Source organism: Miscanthus floridulus, chromosome 11 (genome assembly GCF_019320115.1).
Source record: "Miscanthus floridulus cultivar M001 chromosome 11, ASM1932011v1, whole genome shotgun sequence".
Classification (NCBI taxonomy): Eukaryota; Viridiplantae; Streptophyta; class Magnoliopsida; order Poales; family Poaceae; genus Miscanthus; species Miscanthus floridulus.
The window spans coordinates 56,375,620-56,399,793 of NC_089590.1; the positions used below are offsets into that span (position 1 = coordinate 56,375,620).

Genomic DNA, 24,174 nt, shown 5'->3' on the forward strand with positions numbered 1-24,174 from the left:
CAAGTATAGTAATAGGATCCGATGCTGAAAACCCTTGTTTGTACAACTGTGCCCATTGCATTCACAGGCCTTGTCGCCTTGAGGATTGAGATTCTAAGGTCAAGCCGAACCTGCAGTCACTCATATTGCAATTTAGTGCGCCCCAAGCTTGCCTGTCGAGCTCTGGGAAGCTCCTCCCGTCGCTTGCGCGGTGGAAAGGTGCCAGGCATGCAGGGTTCTGCGTGAGCTGAACTGCGACGCTGCACCTGGCGATGGGGCTGAACAGCCTCAAGAGCTTAGAGCTTTGAGTTCGTTTTGTCAGGAAAAGATGAGCTTGCTCACCCACCCACAGAGAGAGAGAGAGAGAGATGAACTTGATTTTGTTTTGCGTAGGATGATTTCCAATGAGTAGCTTGTCCTGCTAGGCACTGACGATGGAGATTTGGGCCTGTGAACCATATGCTTGGGTTATCACAGCAATATATTCTTGTTTTCTACTGTCTGGAGGACGCTTAATGTCTTTGTACTTTTTTGAATGGATATTGCCATCAGAACTTCTATATGCATTTTTTGTGTCTTTGTCTCTTTGATGCCTCATGCCTGGATTTGAGCTCGTGTATGTATTTCCTCTGCCTTAAGATCGATTGATCGAATGCTCCACGTATACATCAGATCACAATGCCTTGTTAGGATCGATGATGTGTGTACCTCTGTGTGTGTAATCGTAGATCCGGTAAGCCTCTCCTTGTCTTCTCTGTAGATGCACCGTAGCGGGTAGACGCCGGTGCCGCAGTGTAGAAGACGTCCAGCGCGGTGGTGGTGAAGTCCAGTGGCGCTGGTGGAGAGACGGCGGTCCGGTGGTGACCCTGCAGTGGGCCGACGGCGGTGGGGGGGGCTCATCCCGTCGCTGGCAGCATCTCTTTAGGATCGGATTAGGGTTTTCTCTGTAGGTGAGTAGCGGCTCCGTTCAACCTCGTGACCCGAGCCCAGTTCCCCACTCCTCTATATATATGTGCTGTGCGATAGGGGCCCACCAACCAGTTAGGGTTGGGCTCCCCCGATCAGGGAGCAGAGGCAAGGGCTCAATAGGCCGTTGAGCCTATTGGTGGAGATCAACTAACATTTTCCCTCTTGATCTCATTTCATCTTTTAATTTCATATCATTTACTTTTGTTCATTCCATTACAGATTAGCTCATAGAGCATGTCTCATTGTCACGGTCCATTGCCGATAGACTTAACAGCTACAACTCACTACTCTGTTCTAAAATAGATACATATCTTTGGGCCTTCTTTTGTCCAGAAATTTTAGGCTTTCCCTTAAACCCATGCTAGCTACATGTTCTCTGAACACCATGTTCTGTGAACATGTTGGGTGGTAAGCCTTTTATAAGCGAATCCGCGAGCATCTTTTCTATATTTATATGCTCAAGACTTATGACTTGATCCCGGACTTTATCTTTCACAACATAATACTCTATGTCAATGTGTTTAGCAGCACCACTTGACTTATGTTGTGAGCATACTGTACTGCCAGATTATAATCGCAGTATAACTTTAAGTGGTCTATAGATGTCGTCAATCACCTTCAAACCGGGTATGAACTTCTTTAGTCAGTTCACCTGCCCGTTGCCTCATAACACGCTACAAACTGTCATACATTGTGGATGATGTAGTGACAGTTTGCTTTGAGCTTTTTCATGAAATAGCTCCCCTTTGCGAGATGATAGAAAATCCACGTCTGGATATATATTCACTCTCGCATAATCAGAATCTGAATATTCCACTATGTGGAGTCAATCAGATCTTCTATACGTCATCATGAGGCCTTTTATTCATTGCAAATAATGCAAGACTTTCTTTACTAATTTCAGTTGTTCTATTCCAGAATTGCTCTGGAATCTGCCAAGTAAAACACGGTAACAAATGCCAAGTCAGGGCACGTACATACTTGAGCATGTTGCAAGCTTCCGACAGCTGAAGCATATGGAACCACTTTCATTTTATTGATTGAGCTCATATTGGTTCCTGGGGCATTGAAAATCCCCATATCTGTCGCCCTTGACTATAGGAGCAGGTGAGGGACTACATTTTGTGCATACTGAATCACTTTCTTTAAGATTCTTTCTATGTATATCTTTTGTGACAGTCATAATACCCCTTTTCTTCTATCTCGGTGAATCTCGATCCCTAGAACGAACGAGCTTCACCAAGATCTTTCATATCAAGTTTTGAGAACAAAATTTTTGTCTTCTGTAGTAGACTGACATCACTACTAGCAAGTAAGATATCATCTACATATAGGACAAGGAAGATAAACTTCCCATTCTTAAACTTTACATAGACATAATTGTCCTCTACATTCTCTTTAAAACCCAAAATTCTTTATTGACTGATCAGACTTCAAATACCACTGTTTTAAAGCTTGCTTTAATCCATAAATGGATTTCTTTAGGTGGCATCCCATTCGTTCTTTTCCTTCCATGACAAAATCTTTCGGTTGTGCCATGTAAACATTTTCCTCCAAGTCTCTGTTGAGAAATGCCGTCTTTACATCCATATGATGTAATTTTTAATCGTAATGTGCCACTAATGCCATTATGATTCTGAAGGAATCTTTACATAAGACTGGAGAAAATGCCTCATTGTAATCAGTTCTTTCTCTTTGCATAAAGCCTTTTGCCATAAGTCTCGCTTTATATCTCTCTATATTCCCTTGAGAGTCAAGCTTTGTTTTGTAGATCCATTTACAACCTACTGTTTTAGCTCCTTTAGGAATTATTTCCAAATCTTAAACTTTATTGGCATTCATTGATTTCATTTCATCTTCTATGGCATCAAGCCACTTTGATGAATGATCACTTCTCATGGTTTCTTCAAAAAAGGTAGAATCAACCTCCATTTGAAATTCCTTAGTGTTGTACACTTCATAATCAGCAGAAATAGCTGATTTACTAACTCTTTGAGACCTTCTAGGGGCCTCTACATTTGGCACATCTTTTGTTTGAGGCTGTTGTTGCCCCCCCTCATGTGTGGCAATATGTTCTATAGGATCCTGAAGAACAGGTTTCTCATTTTCATTCATTGTTGTCACAGGTGGAATAACAACAGGTGCTGACACTATAGTGTCTTGCACTGTCGGTGCAGCGACAGCATGTAGTGAGAAAATTGGCTTATGAATTATTAGAGTGGGCACATACACCCGCTTCACTTCATGGTCAATTTCTCGAGCTACCATGCTCCCCCTCATCTTTTCATCCTCTAGGAAAACAGCGTGTCTCGTTTCCACAAACTTTGTGTGTCTCTCTGGACAGTAGAAATGAAAACCTTTTGACTTTTCTATATAGCCAAACAAATGGCAACTTACTGTTTTTGGGATATAACTTCTCAATGTTTGGGTTAAATACTTTAGCCTCAGTAGCCCCCCCACACACATAAGTGGTTTAGTGAGGGTACTCTTTCTGTCCACAACTCATACGGTGTTTTGGGCACTGACTTACTTGGTACTCTTTTGAGAATATGAATGGGGTTTTTAACGCCTCCATCCACAGGCTCAACTGTAAGGTGGAGTAACTTATCATACTGCACACCATATCCATCAGGGTACGATTGATTCTTTTAGCTACTCTATTCTGCTGAGGTTCGTCCGGTATAGAATATTAGGCTACTTTATCATTCTCCTGTAAGAACCTTACATAAGGTTCAGGAACTTTGATCATATGGGGTATGCCGACCGTAGTACTCCCCCACGGTTAGACCTAACTATCTTTAATCTTTAATATCTTAAATTTATCTAATGCTTCTGTTCTTTTTTTAATTGGATAAATATAGTCATAATAGGAGTAATCATCTGTGGATGTTATAAACGAATCATTACCATCCACACTCTTTACAGGAAACTTACCACAGATGTCTATGTGAATAATCTATAAAATTCTTACGCTTCGTTTGTCATCTTTCTTACTTTTCTTTATATACTTTTCTTTTATGCATTATCTACATTGTTTTAAATCTGAGAGCTCTAATGGAGGAAGAATATCATTTTTAACTTGTCTTTCTATTCTCCTCCTCGAAATATGGCCTAAACGACAGTGCCATAATTTCGACGACGCATCGTGAGCTCTCTTATACCACCATTTCCAGAGTGACTCTCTGTCACCAGCTGCTTTATCAGCTATGTGCTATGTAGCATATGTCTTTGAAGAGCCAGTGAACTGACTCTTTATTCTATCGAGGTATTCGGTGACCATGTCACACTCTGGGATTGAGCCCACAATTGCAGGCTCAATCTGTGTTCTTTATCACAGCCAAACATTTCATATTGGCAGTGATCCACTTCCTATGCTCAAAGTCATATGATATCTTTTGGGATTCAAAATCCCTTTCTTAAGTTGCCTAAGTGGCATCATTCTCTTTTGTCTCTCTCACCGGTGCCACAAACTCAGTGGAACACGGTGAGGTGACTACCCAGTTCACCTTAGACAAGATGGAAACCAGGTCAAAACTTTTCTTAACATAAAATTAACATCATTTGCATGCCTTGATTCCAACGTTGGTCAAAATCAAAACATACAACTATTCTCATACACTAATTCTACATCACCGTTGAGCAGAAATAGAATTAATGCATAAATCATTAATTTTCACAATTGTTCTTACACACTAATTCTACATCACCATTGGGCCGAAATAGAATTAATGCATAAATCATTAACTTTGACAACTGTTCTTACACACTAATTCTACATCACCGTTGGGCAGAAGTAGAATTAATGCATAAATCATTAAAATTTACAACGCTTCTTATACACTAATTCTACATGACCGTTGGGCAGAAGTAGAATTAATGCATAAATCATTAAAATTATGATATTGTTATTAACAACGTTGGTCAGAAAATAACAACATAATAATCATGTCAAATCTCTTTTTCTCCAATTAAATATCATATTGGTTCAAAATAACTGAAGAATCAATAATTTCTCTAGCTGTGGAAAAACTCTCTTTTCTTGAATTTTACCCACAGGGAAAATTGCTTTTCCTATTTCCTTTAATCCATTAATCAATTTCCAGGAAATAAACATTTACTGGAAAAACTTTGAGAATATACTTTTTCTTTAGCAGCGGAAAAAACTTTCACTTAATTTCTTGAATTTTACCCACAGGGAAAAGAATACTTTTTTCTATTTTCTTTAATCCATTAATCAATTTCTAGGAAATAAACATTTACTGGAAATAGAAAAAAGAAAAAAAACTTTATTCTTTTCCTGTACTGTTCCTTCGGCCCAAAACAACAAGGCGGTCCACGGCCCACGGCCGTACGTGCCCTTCCCACGCGCTCCCCCGCGCCTAGGCCGCAACATGGGCCTGGGCCGGGAATTTGGCCTGGCGCGCGCACCCGCCTGGGCCAGCGACGGCCCGATCAATCTCGGCCGTCCGCGTCGATCCGACGGCCGAGCGTCGATTTCAGGCGGTATAAAAACCCGCCAACGCCGGGTTCTTCAGAAACCCTAGTTCATTCTCTTCGCCGCTCTCTCTCTTCATCGCACTCTCAGCCGTAGTGACTCAGCTCCCGAGCGAAGCAGCGAGCGAGCGTCGGTGACCGAGCGAAGCAGCGAGCGAGCGGGCGGTGGAGCGAGGCTGCCATGGCACCGTCGCCGGCCCCCTCGCCGACGCGCGTGCTCCCCAACGGGTGAGCACGCCACCGTCGAGCGGCCTGGCTGCGGCGCTTCCTTGGCCGAGCCCAGCGAGCCAACTTCCCCTGCTCGGCTTCTTCTCCTGCACCGGCGAAGGTGGGTCCGTTCCCCTTTTCCCTTCTTCCCGTCCCCTTCTCTCTTCTGGGATTAACCCGTGGTGGGGATGGGGTCAAAATTAGGGTTAGGGTTTCGCTTTTCGATTCGATTCGGTCGATTCGGTTTTCTCTCCTTTTGATTTCTTTCCTTTTCGTTCATCCGAATGTGGATCTAGAGTTAGGGTTAGGGTTCGGGTTCTGATCCCTGTACTTTTTCTTTCAATGAATTTCCTTTCTTTTCTTTGATTTGTACCAAATCCCTCTTTTCCCCTTCCTAGTCGCGAGTTAGGGTTAGAGATCTTTTGAACCGATTCGGGATGGGGTTAAAATTAGGGTTAGGTCTTTGGGTTCGGCCAAATCCGAACCCAATCTTCTTCTTCTTTCTACTATTTCTCTTCCCGTTGAAAGCTTTTACGGGTTTAGGGTTCGGTTTGAAGTGCCGAGAGCCCTTTCTTCTTTTCCCAGTTAGGGAACCTCTTCTCTGTTCAGATCCGAAAAGAAGTGTTTGGTTCTTTCCTCTTCTTCTTCCCCGAGCTTTCTGCGCGGGTTAGGGTTAGGGTTCTTGAGATCCTTTTCCCCTTTCTTTACTTCTTCTCTGATCCAAACACGGATCTGTTCTTTCTTGCCGTGTCAGTGCGGCACTTTTCCCGCGCGGTGGTGGTGGTGACCGGGGTTCCAGTGACCTCCGCCACCCCCGGTCCCTTTTCCATTTTTTTTACCCGATTAGGGTTAGAGTCACACAGAGGCAACCTGTCTCTGGTACCATTGTTAGGATCGATGATGTGTGTGCCTCTGTGTGTGTAACCATAGATCCGGTAAGCCTCTCCTTGTCTTCTCTGTAGATGCACCGTAGCGGGTAGACGCCGGTGCCGCAGTGTAGAAGACGTCCAGCGCGGTGGCGGTGAAGTCCAGTGGCGCTGGTGGAGAGACGGCGGTCCGGTGGTGACCCTGCAGTGGGCCGACGGCGGTGGTGGGGGGCTCATCCCGTCGCTGGCAGCATCTCTTTAGGATCGGATTAGGGTTTTCTCTGTAGGTGGGTAGCGGCTCCGTTCAACCTCGTGACCCGAGCCCAGTTTCTCACTCCTCTATATATATGTGCTGTGCGATAGGGGCCCACCAATCAGTTATGGTTGGGCTCCCCTGATCAGGGAGCAGAGGCAAGGACCCAATAGGCCGTTGGGCCTGTTGGTGGAGATCAACTAACATGCCTGCTTATTGCATATTCGATTCAAGTTTTGTTCTTGAAAGCTATATTGGAAGTTGGAACTGTGATCTGGTACTACCATGGAGTTTATTGTAGGATTACTAGATAAAGCCAGCAAGCATAGAAGTAGGGTCAGATGCTGAAAATACTTGTCTTATATTGTGGCTATTGCATTCGCAGGCCTTGGATTGAGAGATTCTCCGGTCAAGCTGAACCCATATCACCCCCTCATATTGCAATTCAGCGCGCCCAAGCGCCTGTCGAGCTGTAGCAAGCTCCTGCGGTCCGTGAAGCCGTCGCTCGCTCGATGGAAAGGTTCCACGGACCACGGGTATGCGTGAGCTGAACCGCGCGCCCCGACGCTGCACCTGCAGGCGGTGAGGCTGTCGCTCCTCATCTTCAGCTCGGCCGCTTCCTACCCCTACTCGAGTTTATTTCTCTTTTTTTTGTGTGATTGATGTGATAGAAAAGCGAAACCAAATCAGACGAAATTTCCTGGTTATCGTTTCGGATCCGCACTGATCATGCATCGGATATATAAATCTATCGCTCCTTGCGTTATTTCTGGCTCGGTTCGCAATAACAAAACGGCTTGATACACCATCATCCTTTTCTAAACTGAGAGTCGAGACTAATCACGGAAGGAGAGGGGCGGGGGCCGATGGATCATCACGGGGAGTCGCTTAGCGCATGCGCACGAAGCACGCGGCGACCGTGGCGCGCAAGAAGCTGCCGAGACCCTGGTCGCCGACGAGAAGAAGATGCAGCAGTCACAGGAGGATGCGGGCGGCGCCGCCGCTTGCTACTGGTTCTGGAAGCATCGCCGCCCACCGGCTCGCGCATTGCTTTGGCTGGCGTGCCTGTTGGCCGCGGAGTGCAGCTGGCGTTATTCAGAACGTGAAAGTATTCAGCGGCGCTTCAGCTACGTTGTCGCCGAACCTATAACCCTGTCGTCCTCGCCATCGCGGCCGAGATCGGAGTGCGCCGTCTCGCAGATTATTATGGATTGTAACTTGGAGGGTGTTACAATTACAATCTAATAAACGAAGCAGGGAGAAAAAGAGCAGATTTTTTAGTTTTTATTTAGTCAATTCTAACCAGGTCATGTGGATTGTAAAAATCTAGAAACTGTTACTGGTGTTATACTGTTATCGGTGCTCTACGCGTGATAGTTACTAGTAACTGGGAAAGAGGAAGATAAAAATTATAGTACTTGTAACTGCGTGTCCATGCATGATACATGTTACTTCAGTTTTACCGGTACAGTTATAATAATCAAAATGATGTTTAGTGATGGACACGTATAGTTATTTAAAGAGAACAAAGCATATGTCATCTTTTTTTAAAAAAAGAATCACGGTGCGTTTTTGTCTTTCCCATCACCTAAAAGAAAGAGAGAGAAAAAAAGAGAAAAAGCCAAGAAAGGGATAGGCCATTTGACCCTAGGTCCTACAGAACAGAGCTAACATGGTAGAATACATAAGATGGACAAAGGCTCAGTGTGACAAACGATTATTTTTTGTAGACAGTCAAAAAACGATCTCCAGGGGTGGTTCCTAAGACCGATACTACGACGCCGATGATAAAGATAGGGTCTTTCTAGTGTTGAACATTTAACTGTTCCTGAAAAAATCATTTCTAAACGCGGTTTTGTTAAGAAATTTGCTCTTGAAAATACGTTTTTCAAGGATAGTCGCTTTAGGACTTCTATCTAACGGCGGTTTTCTTAAGAAATTTGCTCTTGAGAATACGTTTTCAGGGATAGTCGCTTTAGGACAACCGTCCCTGCTCTATAACAACCTCCCCTAAAAACTTGTTTGGCTTCTCATTATGATATAATCTATGTATCCCATTGTGCACACTTGGATTTCTTTTATATTAGATGCATAGTTTGTATGATATAATCTACAGAATAATACTATTAGGCCCATGAACATTCTGATGAACGAGGTGAAGTAAGCTCGATGACTCCGATCGATCACAGTTATTAGGTGAGACGAGGTCGCGGCACAGTCTCACATATATTCTCGTCTGTTCTTCCACAGGCTCGGTTTGGCCGTATCGCCCGGGACAAGCCCCGCGCGCACCGAAGCTATCCATCCGGCCGCGGAGGAATAAGCATAAGCTTGCCCGATCGATGAGACGTCCCCCTTCCGCCTTAGCATATTCCGCACTTGAAAACCTCCGCGCGACGCGAGACTAGGTGACAAGAGGCTCCCCTGAGCACGCCATCCGATTGGAGCATGCAGCCTGCAGTTGCAGTCAGTCGATCACTAGCTGTTTCCGTCTGATTGCATCGTCTCCATCCGATCCCCCCGAGTCCAGAACGCAATGAGCTCTTAAGCACAGGTTGTCCACTTCACACACACACAGGGACCATCGGGGGCTGAGGTGACTTCGTGAGCGAGTCTGGGTTGGCGCTCGCGGGCAGGCACGATGGCCGCGGCCAGGGAGAAGGCCTCAGTTCTGGAGCTGGTCCGCTACGCCGACACACGGGACCGGTGCCTCATGGCGCTGGGCGCGCTGGGCAGCTTCGGCGACGGCATGATGCAGCCGCTCTCCATGCTCGTGCTCGGCGACATCGTCAACAGCTACGGCGGCGCCGGGACCGCCGACAGCGCCTTCAGCTCCAGCGCCGTCGACAAGGTAAGTTCTCAGCCACCAACGTACGTTCCCCTGTCACATTTGCCGGCATGGGCAGCCCTCTGAACGAATGTTGATCGCGCGCACTTGCTGCAGTTTGCGCTTCGGTTGCTGTACGTCGCGGTTGCCGTCGGCGCCTGCGCGTTCCTAGGTGAGCAGAGCAGCAAACGGGTAGCAGTTTCCAATTTTTTACCTAGCGGCGTCGATCTTCTGCAACTTTTTAGCCACCCATTGACGCTGTCAAAATGTTTGTAGAGGGGCTGTGCTGGACGCAGACCGCGGAGCGGCAGGCGTCCAGGATGAGGCGGCTGTACCTGGAGGCCGTCCTGCGGCAGCAGGTGGAGTTCTTCGACACGTCCGGGCCGTCCTCTTCGCAGGCCACCACGTTCCGGGTCATCTCCACAATCTCCAACGACGCCGACACCATCCAGGACTTCCTTGCCGAGAAGGTCTCTCCATCTCTCCTTGCGCCCTGCACTTGCATGCACGCCGATGCCGGGCCGGGCCGCTTAATCTCTCCTCATCCATGTTGCAGCTGCCCAACGTCCTGGCGAACATGACGCTCTTCTTCGGCACGCTAGGTCGTGTCCTTCGTCTTCGCGTGGCGGCTCGCGCTGGCGGGCCTCCCGTTCACGCTCCTCTTCGTGGCCCCGAGCGTGGTCCTGGGCAAACGCATGGCCGCCGCGGCGGGGGAGGCGCGCGCGGCGTACGAGGAGGCCGGCGGCGTCGCCGAGCAGGCGGTGTCGTCCATCCGCACCGTGGTGTCGTACCGCGGGGAGCGGCAGACGCTGGAGCGGTTCGGGCGCGCCCTGGCCCGGAGCACGGCGCTCGGCATCAAGCAGGGGCTCATCAAGGGCGCCGTCATCGGGAGCCTGGGCATCATGTACGCCGTCTGGTCCTTCATGTCCTGGATCGGCAGCGTCCTGGTCATCCGTTTCCACGCGCAGGGCGGGCACGTCTTCGTCGCCTCCATCTGCATCATCTTGGCCGGAATGTAATCAAGCACGTCGCGAATTCCTCATATATATATATATGCCTTGTTCATTCTCAGAAAAAATAAGATAACTGCATGCATGCGGCTAGCCTGATTGCACTGCTCTGAGGTTTCCAGGTCCATCATGATGGCTCTGCCAAACCTGCGTTACTTCGTCGACGCCGCGACGGCGGCAGCACGGATGCGTGAGATGATCGACAGGCTGCAGCCTCTCGAGACGGAGGGCAAGAAGGGCGCCACCAAGGAGAGCATCAGGGGGCAGATCACGTTCAGGGACGTGCATTTCTCGTACCCGTCCAGGCCTGACACGCGGGTGCTCGACGGCGTGAGCCTCACCATCTCTGAGGGCGCCACCGTCGGCCTCGTCGGCGGGAGCGGGTCCTGGGAAGTCCACTATCATCTCCTTGCTGCAGAGGTTCTACATCCAGGACTCGGGCGAGATACTGCTGGACGGCAAGTGACATTGGCACGCTGAACGTGGAGTGGCTCAGGAGCCAGATCGGCCTCGTGAGCCAGGAGCCTGTGCTGTTCGCCACGTCCATCAGGGAGAACATTCTGTTCGGCAACGAGGCGGCCTCGCTGAAGCAAGTCGTCGTGGCGGCGAAGATGGCCAACGCTCACGATTTCATCACCAAATTGCCCAATGGATACGAAACCAATGTATGCAGACATTTCAAATTCTGGCCACAAAATGAACTAGCAGTTTGATCACAGTTCAGTAAATGAAACTGCTTGCACTTGCAGGTCGGGCAGTTCGGGACGCAGCTTATCGGGAGGACAGAAGCAGCGCATCGCCATCGCCCGCGCGCTCATCAGGGACCCCAAAATCCTGCTCCTCGACGAGGCGACCAGCGCGCTGGACTCCGAGTCGGAGCGCGCGGTGCAGGACGCGCTGGACCGGGCGTCCGTGGGCCGGACGACCGTCGTCGTGGCGCACCGCCTCTCCACCATCCGCAAGGCCGACATGATCGCCGTGCTCGACGCGGGCCGCGTGGTGGAGTGCGGCACGCACGACGAGCTCCTCCTTGGCACGGAGGCCGGCGAAGGCGGCGGCGTCTACGCACGGATGGCGCTGCTGAATAAGGCGTCCGTGGCGACGGAGGAATGCCAGCGGGTGGTGGAGGTAGAGCTGGAGAGCAGCAGGGTGTCGTTCCGTAGCGTTGAGATCATGTCGGTGCCCAGCGACTTCCACCCAAGCCCGGTGACATCGTTCATGTCGGTCGAACGCTCCGTGGAAACGGAAGACCACGAGCGCGACGGCCACGACCCGGCGCGCGGCAGAAAGCCTTCCCAGCTCCGCCTGCTCAAGATGAATCGGCCGGAATGGAAGCAAGCTCTGCTCGGGTGCGCCGGCGCCATCGTTTTCGGTGCGGTGCTGCCCCTCTACTCTTACAGCCTCGGAGCTTTGCCGGAGGTGTATTTTCTCGGCGACGATCACCTCATCCGTACAAAGACCAGGTAACGTGCGATGTGTCCGTCTGTGCTCGCTGATACAGATTGCAGAGTGCCACGGCGATGTTAGTGACGTTTGTCTGAACTCTGTTCTGAAAAGGCTGTACTCCCTCGTCTTCTTCGGCACTTGCCATCGTCTGCATCACGGCGAACATCGTGCAGCACTACAACTTCGCGGTCATGGGCGAGCGCCTGACAGAGCGCGTCCGTGGACAGATGTTCGCCAAGATACTCTCCTTCGAGGTCGGGTGGTTCGACGAGGACGAGAACTCAAGCGCCGCGATGAGCGCGCGGCTGGCCACGCAGACCACCAAGGTCCGCTCCCTCGTCGGCGACCGCATGTGCCTCCTGGTGCAGGCGGCCGCCAATGCGGCGCTAGGTTTCTCTCTGGCGCTCGCAGTGTCGTGGCGGCTCGCGGTGGTCATGATGGCGATGCAGCCGCTGATAATCGCGAGCTTCTACTTCAAGAAGGTGCTCATGACCGCCATGTCCAAGAAGGCCAAGAAGGCGCAGGTGCAAGGGAGCCAGCTCGCCAGCGAGGCTGTCGTGAACCACCGGACGATCACCGCGTTCTCGTCGCAGCGTCGGATGCTCCTCCTGTACGAGGCCGCGCAGGAGGCGCCGCGGAAGGACAACAGGGTGGAGTCGTGGTACTCCGGCTTCTGCCTGTCCCTGTGCCAGTTCAGCAACACGGGCAGCATGGCGCTTGCGCTGTGGTACGGAGGCAGGCTCATGGCCAAGGGCCTCATCACCCCCACGCACCTGTTCCAGGTGTTCTTCATGCTCATGACCATGGGAAGGGTGATCGCCGACGCCGGCAGCTTGACGTCCGACCTAGCCAAGGGCGGTGACGCCGTGCGGTCCATCCTCGACACGCTGGACCGTGAACCGATGATCAAGGACGACGGCGACGAAGCCAGCGAACAGAAGAAGAAGAAGAGGAAGCAGCAGCAGAAGGAGATGAAAGGCGCCATCGAGTTCAGGAACGTGCACTTCAGCTACCCGACGCGGCCGGAGATGAGCGTGCTCCATGGGTTCAGCCTCGAGATAGGCGCGGGGAAGACGGTAGCGCTCGTCGGGCCGAGCGGATCCGGCAAGTCCACGGTGATCGGCCTGATGGAGCGCTTCTACGACGTGCAGAAAGGCTCGGTGCTGATCGATGGCAGGGACATCAGGAGCTGGAGCCTGGCGCACCTCCGGTCGCACATCGCGCTCGTCAGCCAGGAGCCGACACTGTTCTCCGGCACCATCCGGGACAACATAATGTACGGCGACGAGCACGCCACCGAGGACGAGGTGACCAGCGCCGCCAAGCTTGCCAACGCCCACGAGTTCATCAGGTACAGATTCTTCAGCTGGTTGTGCATATCTTTGTTCGATTCTTCACCTGAAACTGGAGCTTCTTGATTCCGTCCGTGTCGCAGCGCGATGGAGGGCGGCTACGACGCGCGCGTCGGGGAGCGAGGGGCGCAGCTGTCCGGCGGGCAGAGGCAGCGGATCGCGCTGGCGCGTGCGATACTGAAGAACGCGCGGGTCCTGCTGCTGGACGAGGCGACGAGCGCGCTGGACACCGTGTCGGAGAGGCTGGTGCAGGACGCTATCGACAGGATGCTGCAGGGGAGGACGTGTGTGGTCGTGGCGCACCGCCTCTCCACGGTGCAGAAGGTCGACATGATTGCGGTGGTGAAGGGCGGCAAGGTGGTTGAGAGAGGGCGGCACGAGGAGCTCATCGCCGCCGGACGTGGAGGGATGTACTACAACCTGATGAAGTTGCAACAGGGTAGGTCGCCGTGCCTTAGTCCTAAGTAAACAAACTTCATTTTTAGGTGATGTTCTATGTATAACAAACTAAGGAAGAACTGGCCTGTCAATATGTGCAAGCAATCTTGGATGATTAGTTTAGTTAGACATATAAATGATTTTCAAATAAAAAGGTCATCAACTACAAGTTGTACATTATCTAAAAAAACTACATTTTTCATCTAGATTTTTTTGCTCATCAGAGTTTGCAAGAACATTTCTGAACTTTTCACCATCCCACGAGAAACGTGCAAACAGATGCTCACTTTTCATGCCACAAACATAAACCTCGGAGACAAGCACGCTGGACGCGCACCGCACCCATCCGGCACACAGTTTAGGACCGGCTTGACAAGATTGACCAGGCGGAGTCGACCGCCAAGCCCGCGGCGTCCCGCAGGTATAAATGTCCATGCAGCCCGAGGCACGACACGAAGCCCGACACGAGCACGGCACGGCCCGGTGATATGCGGGCCCGGGCTGGCCCGGCCCGAGGTAGCAGGCCGTGCCTGGGCCGCTGCTCAGGCCGTGGGCTGGCACAGCACGGCCCGGCCTACGTCGGCCGGTCTGGTAGGGGCCCGGCCACCCCCCCTCCCCCTCCTCACTCCACTCCTCTCCCCGCGGCCCAGCGCGACCGGCCCACCATCCCCGCCTCCCCCCTCCTCATATATAAGCCGCACGCCCCCACGCCCAACGGCCAGCGTGGCCGTGGCTCTCCCCCGCGGAGCCCCACGCTCCGTCGCTCCTCCCACCCTCGAACCCTAACTCCTTTCCCCTCCCCATCCCCGCCGTCGGCGCCCCGCACAGTCCCCTCCGCCACGCCGCAAGCCCGCAACCGCACGCCTCGTCTTCCTCCCGCGACGCGGCGCGGACGGCCTCTCCCTCCCTCACGGCCTACCGACGGCGGCAGTGACGCAGTGTCGAGCGCTGTTGCGGCGACGTCGAGCTTGGCAGCAGCAGCAACATCGAGCGGGCGGCCTCATCCATCCTCCACAGATCCGGCCTCATCCATCCTCCTCCTGGCTCCTGCCGCCGGATCCGGCGGTCGCCGCCTGCCCGCTACCTCCCGCGACTCGAGCAGCTCGCGCCGACGGCCTCCCCTCCCCCGCCTGGCTCTCTCTCTCCTCCTCCTCCTGGGCACCCGCTGCTGCCGCCGCCGCCGTTGGAGCATGCGGCCGATCTGAGGACCTCGTCTCCTCCGTCATCTCTTCCTTCCCCTGCTGATGCAGGCCTCGGGCCGGCCTAGCCTGTTAAAAAGGCCATGCTTTCCGGGCCGGCCCGACGGGCCGTGCTTGGGACCTCGGCTAGGCACGGTGGACTGGGGCGGCACGGCCCGGCGGCCCATCGTGCTCTGCCGTGCCGGGCCGGGCCGGGCGGGCCGAATGGCCATCTTTACCAGCAGGAACGCGACCATGGCCTCGGACTCCGCGATCGCATGCTTGTCGGCGCCGGGCCTCGTGATCGGCCACCCTTCGTGCACAGCCCACCACCCCTCCGCCACCGCGCACGCCCCGTGCAGCGTGAAGAACGCGGCTGCCTCCCCCGTCGGCGCAGCAGCGTGACGTAGGAGAATATGGCCTCGTGCATCAGGCCCGAGACGACGAACGCGGCTAGCACACCCGCGGGGGCGCCGAGGCGCGCGCGCACGGTGCGGAACACGCACTGGCGGAGCAGCGCCGGTACCGAGAGGTTCCACCTCCGGCCCCAGAAGTCCCGCAGCGAGGCCGAGAGGTAGGGCCGATCGAACTGGGGCTCCAGCTCCAGGCCCACCAGCGCGCGCGACGCCGCCGCCAGGACGAGCTCCAGCGCGAGGTACACGTGCACGGAGTAGAGCGTGAGCAGGACGTACCCGTTCATCCGCTCCTCGTACCGGTACAGCGACAGGATGGCCGCGAGCAGCGCGGCCATGTCGGCGGACTCCACGAGCCCCAGGCCCGGCCTCGCGGCGGAGCTCTTGGGATCCCGTAGTGTCACGGGGAAGGTGGCGATGACGACGAAGGTGGGCAGCGGGAGGGTCGGCTGGAGCGGGCCCTGGTCGCATGCGAGGAGCAGGAGTTTGAACTCGGCGGCCCAGGCGAAGAAGAACCCGGAGATGGCGCGGGGGTGAAGCGCACGGAAGGCGAGCGGGAGGAAAGGCAAGACGGCGAGCACCGGGAGGAACGCGCCAAGGCGGGGCAGGCCTGGGCGGAGCCGTCGCGCGGCGAAGCGGACGTAGCCCATGCACGCGATCACCGCGGCCGCGACGGTGGCGAGGCTGCGCAGGTCGTCGGCGGCCATTTCCGCTGGAGGTCTTCGGGTCCGATCCAGGAGCGCGAACCAGAATACCAGATCGGGAATTTGGGGATGGGGTTCCTTCGGGTTGGCCCCACGAACATTGAAAAACGGTTGCTAAACGTGTCTTGACCTTCATATATGGGAATCTTATTATAGTTACTACTATAGCGCGGTTTAGACAATTGATAGTACTAACATGCTATCATAGTCCTTGTGTTTCAAATCGTAAGTAGTTTTGGTTTTGTATTAACTCAATCTTGTTTTATAGAAAATCATATTAACTCTACAATAGTAAAATAAATGCACTACTTCCTAAACTACAGGCGCCTAAATCTCAGGCGGCTGCTCTGCATTCCTCAACTAACCGAAGGACGAGGATGATTGAAAAAAGATGAAGACATGCATCCCATGGTTGTCCTGTGTTGCCTGAGAAGAAAAGATATTTCTATAGATGGCCAACGGGCCGGCACGGCACGGTCCCGTGCGTGCCGTGCCTCCCGGGCCGTGCCTCACAGGGCCACAGGCCTGGCCTTCAGCCCAGGCACGGCCCTATGGGCCGATTTCCGTGCCAGGTCGGACCGTCCCGCGAAGCACGACCAGAATCACGGCCCATGCGCAGCCCACAGTCTGTTACCCCTTTGCATTCACAAACAGATAACAATTTCACATTCAGTCACAGATCACATAATCAAAATTTCATAATTCATACATTCACAGATCACATCATCACAATTTCTTACATTCACAGAATCAAAGTCCAAAACTCCAAATGTCCGATACAGTCATAGTTTCATACATTCACAGAATCGAAGTCCAAATGTCTGATACATTCACAGATCACAGTTTCATACATTCACAGAATCAAAGTCCAAAGCCGGCAGACAATAGAAATAATCAAAATGAGCTGTTTAGTGCAATGCTGCATCGTTAAAAACCTTTCTAGGTAAAACTCACCCTTGTGAGAAATCCTAGAAAAAAAAGTGCAGCCAACTCTTAATTAACCATTGTTCAAAGATAGACAAGTATTTCACAGTCACATACACCCTTTCACAGTCACAGATCACACACACTCAGGAGTCAAGTCTCAACCTCAGTGCCTCACTAAGTACTAGGAGCACCACGAGCAGGTCCATCTTCATCAAGGTACAAGTTCTGGAACGAGTCTTCAAGCTCTTGGTTGTCAACAGCATGTTGTTCCCTTTTTTCTTCTAACTCCCAGTCCTTTAAGCAGGTCAGCATCTCCACAGTCTCTGGTGACAAGCGCCGCAGCTGTTCCTCAATTATCCTATATGTCAAACTGAAACAAGACTCTAAAGAGACAGTAGATACAAGAACTGATATGATATCTCTAGCCATTATAGACACGATTGGAAAGGTTAGCTTGTGGTCACGCCACCACAGAAGTAGGTCAAAATCATCCTCATAAGAAGTGACATTGTAATCCTCCTATGCCTGTGACTCACTTATACCTAATGGAAGGTCAAGCCTAGCAATCAACCTACATAACGCAGAGCGAGCAACGGCAGGATTATAGTCCCAGTTATGCACAGATCCATCAGGATTGAAATAAAGCCTAGACTGAACCCTAGCAACATGATCAACCTTTTCCTTACAAGATTTCTGATGCCTAATCAAATGACCAGTGCCAGCAGAAGATCTAGCAGATAATTTACTCTTATACATTTTACAGATAGCGGTAGTTCGAATCTTTTGACCATTCACAATCTCATAGATCTCATCAAAATCAACCTAGACACCAGATTTACGCTTACCAAGGCATGAGGTACCATCTGTGTGTTGGAGCCGACCGGTGTCCCTATCGCCGGCGCCGACGGCGCCGGCTCCGCCCCTCCACCACCGTCGCCACCGTCCAGATCAATCGGAGAAAAGCCGCTACCGACATCGATACCCAACAACGCAGCAGCGTCGTCACAGATGTCGTCGTCCTCTAGGAGCAGCCCTACCGCGATCAGGTCATCGTTGCCGGTGAGTGGATAGACGACATCGTCGTCATCCGCCATGGCGACCTTGAACGCGGACGGCTGATCTCTAGCACCATTCCTCAATGGTGCGTGCGGCTGCCGTGCCCGGTCTATGCCATAGGAAGAGGACGATGAGGCATCAGCAACCGACCTGTATGGAGGAGAAAAACAGAGTCAGAGAGATAGAGATACAGATCCAAAGTCAGTGGAAGAGACACAAGATGTGGAGAAGACAAATCTAGGGTTAGGGTTAGGGTTAGTGGAGTACCTGCACAACCAGAGCCCGGTGCCGTAGATGACGAGGGCCACACAGAGGAGAGAGACTGATTAGAAACGACGGCGAACGGCGGAGGAGGGACGGACGAGAACATGGTCACGAACTCACATAGTTCACCGAGAGCGAGAGAGGAGAGAGGGAGAAGGGAGGAGAGTGGAGACAGGGTCAGATAGGCGGATCGAGGTCATCAGAGTCGAGGACGATGGGCGAGATTAGTAGATCACGAGAGAGAGCTCAGATTCGCCAGATGCGGCCGATGCGGGCGAGAGAGAGAGAGCAGAGATTGCGCCACGGTGAGCCGGCGAGCGAGTGGGGACTAGGGTTAGGCTTGGGAGCGGACTGCGGAGCCAGCCCCCAGCGAGGCGACTGGGCGAGCGGGGGATCGGCTGTGCCGCGGCGAGCGAGTGAGGAACTAAGGATTAGGATTAGGGTTAGGAGCGGAGAGTGGAGCGGACGAGGAGGCGAGGTGACTGGACTGACTGCGGACTGCGGAGCGGGCGAGGAGGCGAGGCGATTGGACGAGCCGCTTATATATGCGGGGGCGGGGCGCGCGGGGGGGGGGGGGCGGGGAGGCCGTTAGGCGGTAGGCCGGGCCTCTAGCGGGCCGGCTGCTCAGTAGCAGGCCGTGCCGTGCCGGCCTAGGCCGACGGGCTCGGGCTGCATGGGCAACTATGGATATTTCAAGCGCCTGTTAATTAGCAAATCCTTATATCTGATAAATTGTTTTTGATATATTATATATGTTTATGTATTTTTCAATAAACTTGGTTAAAACTAATGAAATTGTGACTTAGGACAAAACTAAGTGACTTTTAATTTGGAATCTTATCACAAGTCAGTTAGTAATTGATATATTATGAATATCTATAACAATGAGCTCTGCGCATATGTATGTTTCTATCTCTCTGTTCTTTATTTGCCCATTGCCAGCAAAATATCATGTGTGTCATCAAATTAATGGTTATCTTGGCACCTAAATAATGTCTATGGTACTACCCTTCTAATTAATATGATCTCCTGCGGTTGAACTTGCTAGGTCTAAATTTTCCAATACATGTTTCTTTTTACATCGGACGTAGCCATGCTTTTTATTAGCCATTTACAATCTAATACTTTGTCCAATTAATAATATAAGTCAATGTAGATTTGTTCTTAAACATTTATAACGTTAACTAACATTTTTTATTAAAATATATCTTAAATGACAACTTAATATTGATATCACTATATTTGTATGGAAATATTTTTCACAATAAATCTAACGATGTCAATATTTAAGTTGTCAATCTATATAAATAAATCTAAGGATAGGAGTACATGTTCTACAAAATGAAAGTATATTTTACAAAAACTGACTTTTTTAGGGGTAAAAAAAAACTGATTTTTCTCGCTCACCCCATCTTTCTCTTCCATGTAGATAAGAGACTATTGTGTGTGAATAAAAAAAGAGACTATTGTGTGACACCTTTTTATAGATAGATCAAGTTTACATTGGAGAACACCTAATCTTCATCACACCTCTCATGTACATCAATGCTTCATGGTGCCACACCTAAATTGTTAGGGATGTATTATGTTTCAGTGAGTTAATAACCATCAAACTTCGATCTTTGTTAAGAGCGGCAGGCAAGTGGTGCAACACTATAACAAGGACTCCCCGCTGAGGCAAGGAGGGGAGGCTAGACGCCCTGTTCGTTTGGGCTTGTTTGACTTATAAGCCGTACTTTTTTAGGCAACGAACAATATTTTCTTTCACACCAAATCAGTCAACAGTATTTTCAGACATGGCTTATCAGCCAAACAAGCCCAAACGAAGAGGGCGAGTCGTCACTGGAGTCACTGGAGCTTGTGTTCTGTCAATGATGTTTGCGGAGCTCAGCATCAACAGATTAAAAATATAGTCAAGACTATTAGGTGTGTTTGTGAAATCATCTCATTCTAGCTAGTTGAGGTGGTGTATTGTCATGATTTTTGTAGAACAACCACATTCGTTATTCTTATACAGATCTTTAGTTTGAAAAGAATGATACGGTGATGAACCGGCTCATTCCGTTGCACAAAAAAAAGAGAAGTGAGATAGATCAACCCTTCTTAAACCAAACACTTATATCTTCATTGGATGGTTAGCAGAGGAGAGAGGCCAGCTAGAGATTGATTTGTTTTCAGGCTGTCCGTCTTAGCATCTCGTGATCCTCATGACTCAAGACGACTCTCAGTTGCTCAGAGGATGCACGTTGCTGTCATTTTTCGTAGTCAAAATGTTTCTGAAATTCATAATGAAAGTCAGAATATTTTAATCGAGAGCAAATCGCCTTGGGACTTGGGAGAGGCCGAGAGGGGATCTCAAATCTCCAAGTTATTCACTGTTCGAAATTCGAAAGCACAGCCAGGCGTTGTATCCACTGTTCGAAATTCAGAAAACACAGCAAAGCGTGGGTATAGATGATAACAATTAAAAAAAACATCACAAAAACATGGGTTTCTGTGGACCGCGGAACGCAAGGAGAAAATTGGCTATTTGCCATTGCAAACAATGGGCTTTGCAAAATTGCCATTCAAAAAATTGACTTCGCAAAATTATCAGTCTAAACATGTACACTTTGTTTTTGTTGCCATAGTCCCTATTTAGCTCCTTTGTTCTTGTTTTTTGGGATTGTCCTCCACATGAAAAGATATTTCTGCCCTTGCTGCTGGGAGACGTCGGGCGGATCACCGTTCGCACTTGCGTCATACGTCAGAAAGATCAGCGTCATTATTAGTGATGTAGTCACACTTGATATCTGGATTAAAGCCACACCTATACCACAACAGGTTATGGTAGTCAGTTAACCATTTCATCACTTCTTGTGATTCACATTTGATTGCAGCCATATGCTCAAAGAATATATCCTGAACTCTTTCATAGATGGGTAGATAGTGCCAAGGTCCATCTTGGGGTGGTCCTTATCATATGAAATTACCAACTCACTTGGTATAACATCACTAGTAGGAATTGCAGCATCATTATCATTATCGACACTCTGCATATCCATTGATCGATCATTTGGTGCAGCCACATGTGCACTCTCCTCATCTCTAAGCCCTAAAAGCACAGATATTTGATTTTCACTCAAAAGTTCAATTCTTCCTTCCTCATCGTGTGACTCTACTATCTGCAAGTTGTCCCAGTCAACTTGTGGTATAGGATCATCAATCTCCATATCAAACCTAAACCAAATATCGTTTGCAGTTTACGGTTTACACAAAAAAAATTTGAAAAAAAAAGAAAAAAAGGCGAAAAGGCTACATCACCACACCTTGGAGGCAGTGCACGTTGCACCATGTCAGGCAGCGTCGAGGGCGCAGAGTCTCCGTCGAGCGCAGGTGCCAGCGAAGCCGTGTCAACGCCGGTTAGCGAGGGTGCGTCCACCACGAGGGACGGACTAGGATCCAGCGGGGCGCGTGACGACGTTGGGGTTGCATGTAGCCTGCCGAATGCATCGTCCGCTTGCAGCAAGCTGAGCGCGCCTGCTGTCGGGGCCACGACGAGGGGCGGCGAGGTCACTCCGAGTTCCACCGTGGTTGTGCCGACGGCTGCCGAGGTCGCTGTGAGTTCCTCCATGGTCGTGCCGACGGCCATCGTGGTCGCTGTAAGTGCGGGTGACGACGTGGCGGCGCTGAGCACGAGTGGTTGTGTGGCGGCGGCGAGCGCGTCCGCCGACGGTGCCGTGTCACGGCCGCCCTGCATCGTGGACGTCTAGGGCACGCGAGCGTTCTTCGTTTGCGAGTGGATAGATTTGAACTATCTTTCTGACGTCTGATGCAGTTTGCGAGTGGATACCGATTTGAACACGTCTCCCAGCAGCAAGGACAGCAATGTCTTTTCGCGTGGAGGACAATCCCAAAAAACAGAAACAAAGGAGCTAAATAGGGATTGTGGCAACAAAAACAAAGTGTACATGTTTAGACTGGTAATTTTGCGAAGTCAATTTTTTGAATGGCAATTTTGCTAAGCCCATTGTTTGCAATGGCAAATAGCCAATTTTCTCAGATTGTTATTATGGCCACCAAAGCGTCATGAACAGCACATCTGACCAGACTAAAGAGCATTAAGCTGAACCTAAGCTACGCGTAATTCATTTCAGCGTGGCAGATGGCCAGTGCGTAGTTGGCAAGGTCCATCGTGTCTGCGTGCCCTGTTCGGCTGGCAGAATTTTGGCTGAAACTGGATGAAAAACACTGTTCTGGCTGAATTGTTGGGAGAGAAAAACACTGTTTCGGCTGAAAAAAGAAGCCGAACAAGTCGAATATAGAGTAAGCCGAACGGAGCTTTAGTATTATGAAACAAACCTTCACAGCAGGGGGAAGCACGCAAGTAGCTGCTCTCAACCGTAACCTTCACTATTCCAGCACAAGCATCAACATAACCGTCACGATCCATGCGTTTATTCCAGCACAAGCATCAACATAGACCTCTGAACAGCAGTAGCACGATCCAAAACACAACGTCATCATGGCACTTGGTTACGATTCAACGCAACAATGCCCTGCCAACCAGCCCTGCCACGCCGGCGACAAGATCGATCGGCTGTGCCGGCGCCTAAGCCGGCGCCGGCGCGGCGGCGCCAGAGATCGAGCGTGTGTGTTTTCAGGAAACGCGCGCGCACCTGTCTGTTGAGCGTGGTGGGGTTGTGCTTGGCCCAGAAGACGTCGAGGAGGACGTCGTAGGGGCAGGCGTTGGGGTCGTAGTGCACGCGCACCACCTCGGCGTGGCCCGTGCCGCCGCCGCAGACGTCGCGGTAGGTCGGGGCGTGGCGGTGGACCTGCGAGTACCCGACCTCCGTGCGCGCCACGCCGGGGAGGCGCTGGTACACCAGCTCCACGCTCCAGAAGCAGCCCGCCGCGAACTGCGCCAGGGCCAGGCCCTCGCCCGCCGGCGCGTCCCCGTCCGGCGCCAGGGCCGGGCTCGCCGCGTCAGCGGCGGACATGGCGGCGCCCGTGGTGGTCAGTCGATCTGCTTGGTATGGTGGCGCGGGTGGCTTTGTTTGTCGAGGACCCGAGTGATGGATGGATCGCTTCCTAATCTGATGGCTTATAGCAATAGCCGCTTGCTTTCCATTTTCTCGGATCCCGCCGGCCGGGCGTCAGAGGTGGCGTTTGGCCACTTGCTCTCCTAGACACGGTCGACCGCGGGTAAAGGTGCCGATACCCATATCAGCAATATAACAATTTCTAGCTAAAAACTAGCCACCACGTTTAAATCTTAAATAATAGTTGCGATATCTGAAATTTTCTCTATTCTAAATTATAAGATGTTTTTAAATTTTTTTAAGGTACCAAGCTTTTGTTATACACTTAGATATACATTATATCTAAATATATAATAAAAATAATATATCTAGTAAAGTCAAAACGTATTATAATTTATAATAGAAGCAATACATCTCTAATAACAACAAACTACAATAACTTTTGTCTCTCATTGTTCATTTTCTTTCTTTCTTCTATAATGACTCCCTTCTTAGGTCTAGTTTTTGTTATAGTCACAACGTACACAAGCTTCACTCCACCGAGCATGTTGAAAAGGTGGCCAGGTCCGAGCATAGGTTGATCTGATGAGCCCTAGCACAATGAGTTCGGTCGGCTAGATCTACGTGTCTCGAAGCGGCGAGATGGCTGGAATAGTGATTGGGGTTGGGGATGAGCTTTTCCTTACGGAGTGTAGGGTTGGCTTCTCTCTCGCGCCATTACCCCTGTTCACTGGGTAGAAGCACGGTTAAATGGCATCAGTTTCCTACAC

General features: G+C 50.9%; 1 protein-coding gene and 2 pseudogenes across 1 annotated transcript; 1 reads left to right on the top strand and 2 right to left on the bottom strand.

Annotated features, from left to right (window-relative positions):
* Nucleotides 1–9,409: 9,409 nt before the first annotated feature.
* LOC136491993 (ABC transporter B family member 15-like) lies at nt 9,410–13,871 on the top strand (annotated as a pseudogene).
* Nucleotides 13,872–14,199: 328 nt separating this feature from the next.
* Nucleotides 14,200–16,266, bottom strand: LOC136490970 (probable long-chain-alcohol O-fatty-acyltransferase 5; annotated as a pseudogene).
* A 6,517-nt stretch (nt 16,267–22,783) lies between these two features.
* On the bottom strand, nt 22,784–23,444 carry LOC136490682 (peptide methionine sulfoxide reductase A2-1-like). The gene has a single exon (XM_066486883.1). It carries the CDS (start codon nt 23,360–23,362, stop codon nt 22,886–22,888), a length of 477 nt encoding a protein of 158 aa, XP_066342980.1. The 5' UTR covers nt 23,363–23,444; the 3' UTR covers nt 22,784–22,885.
* Nucleotides 23,445–24,174: the final 730 nt, after the last annotated feature.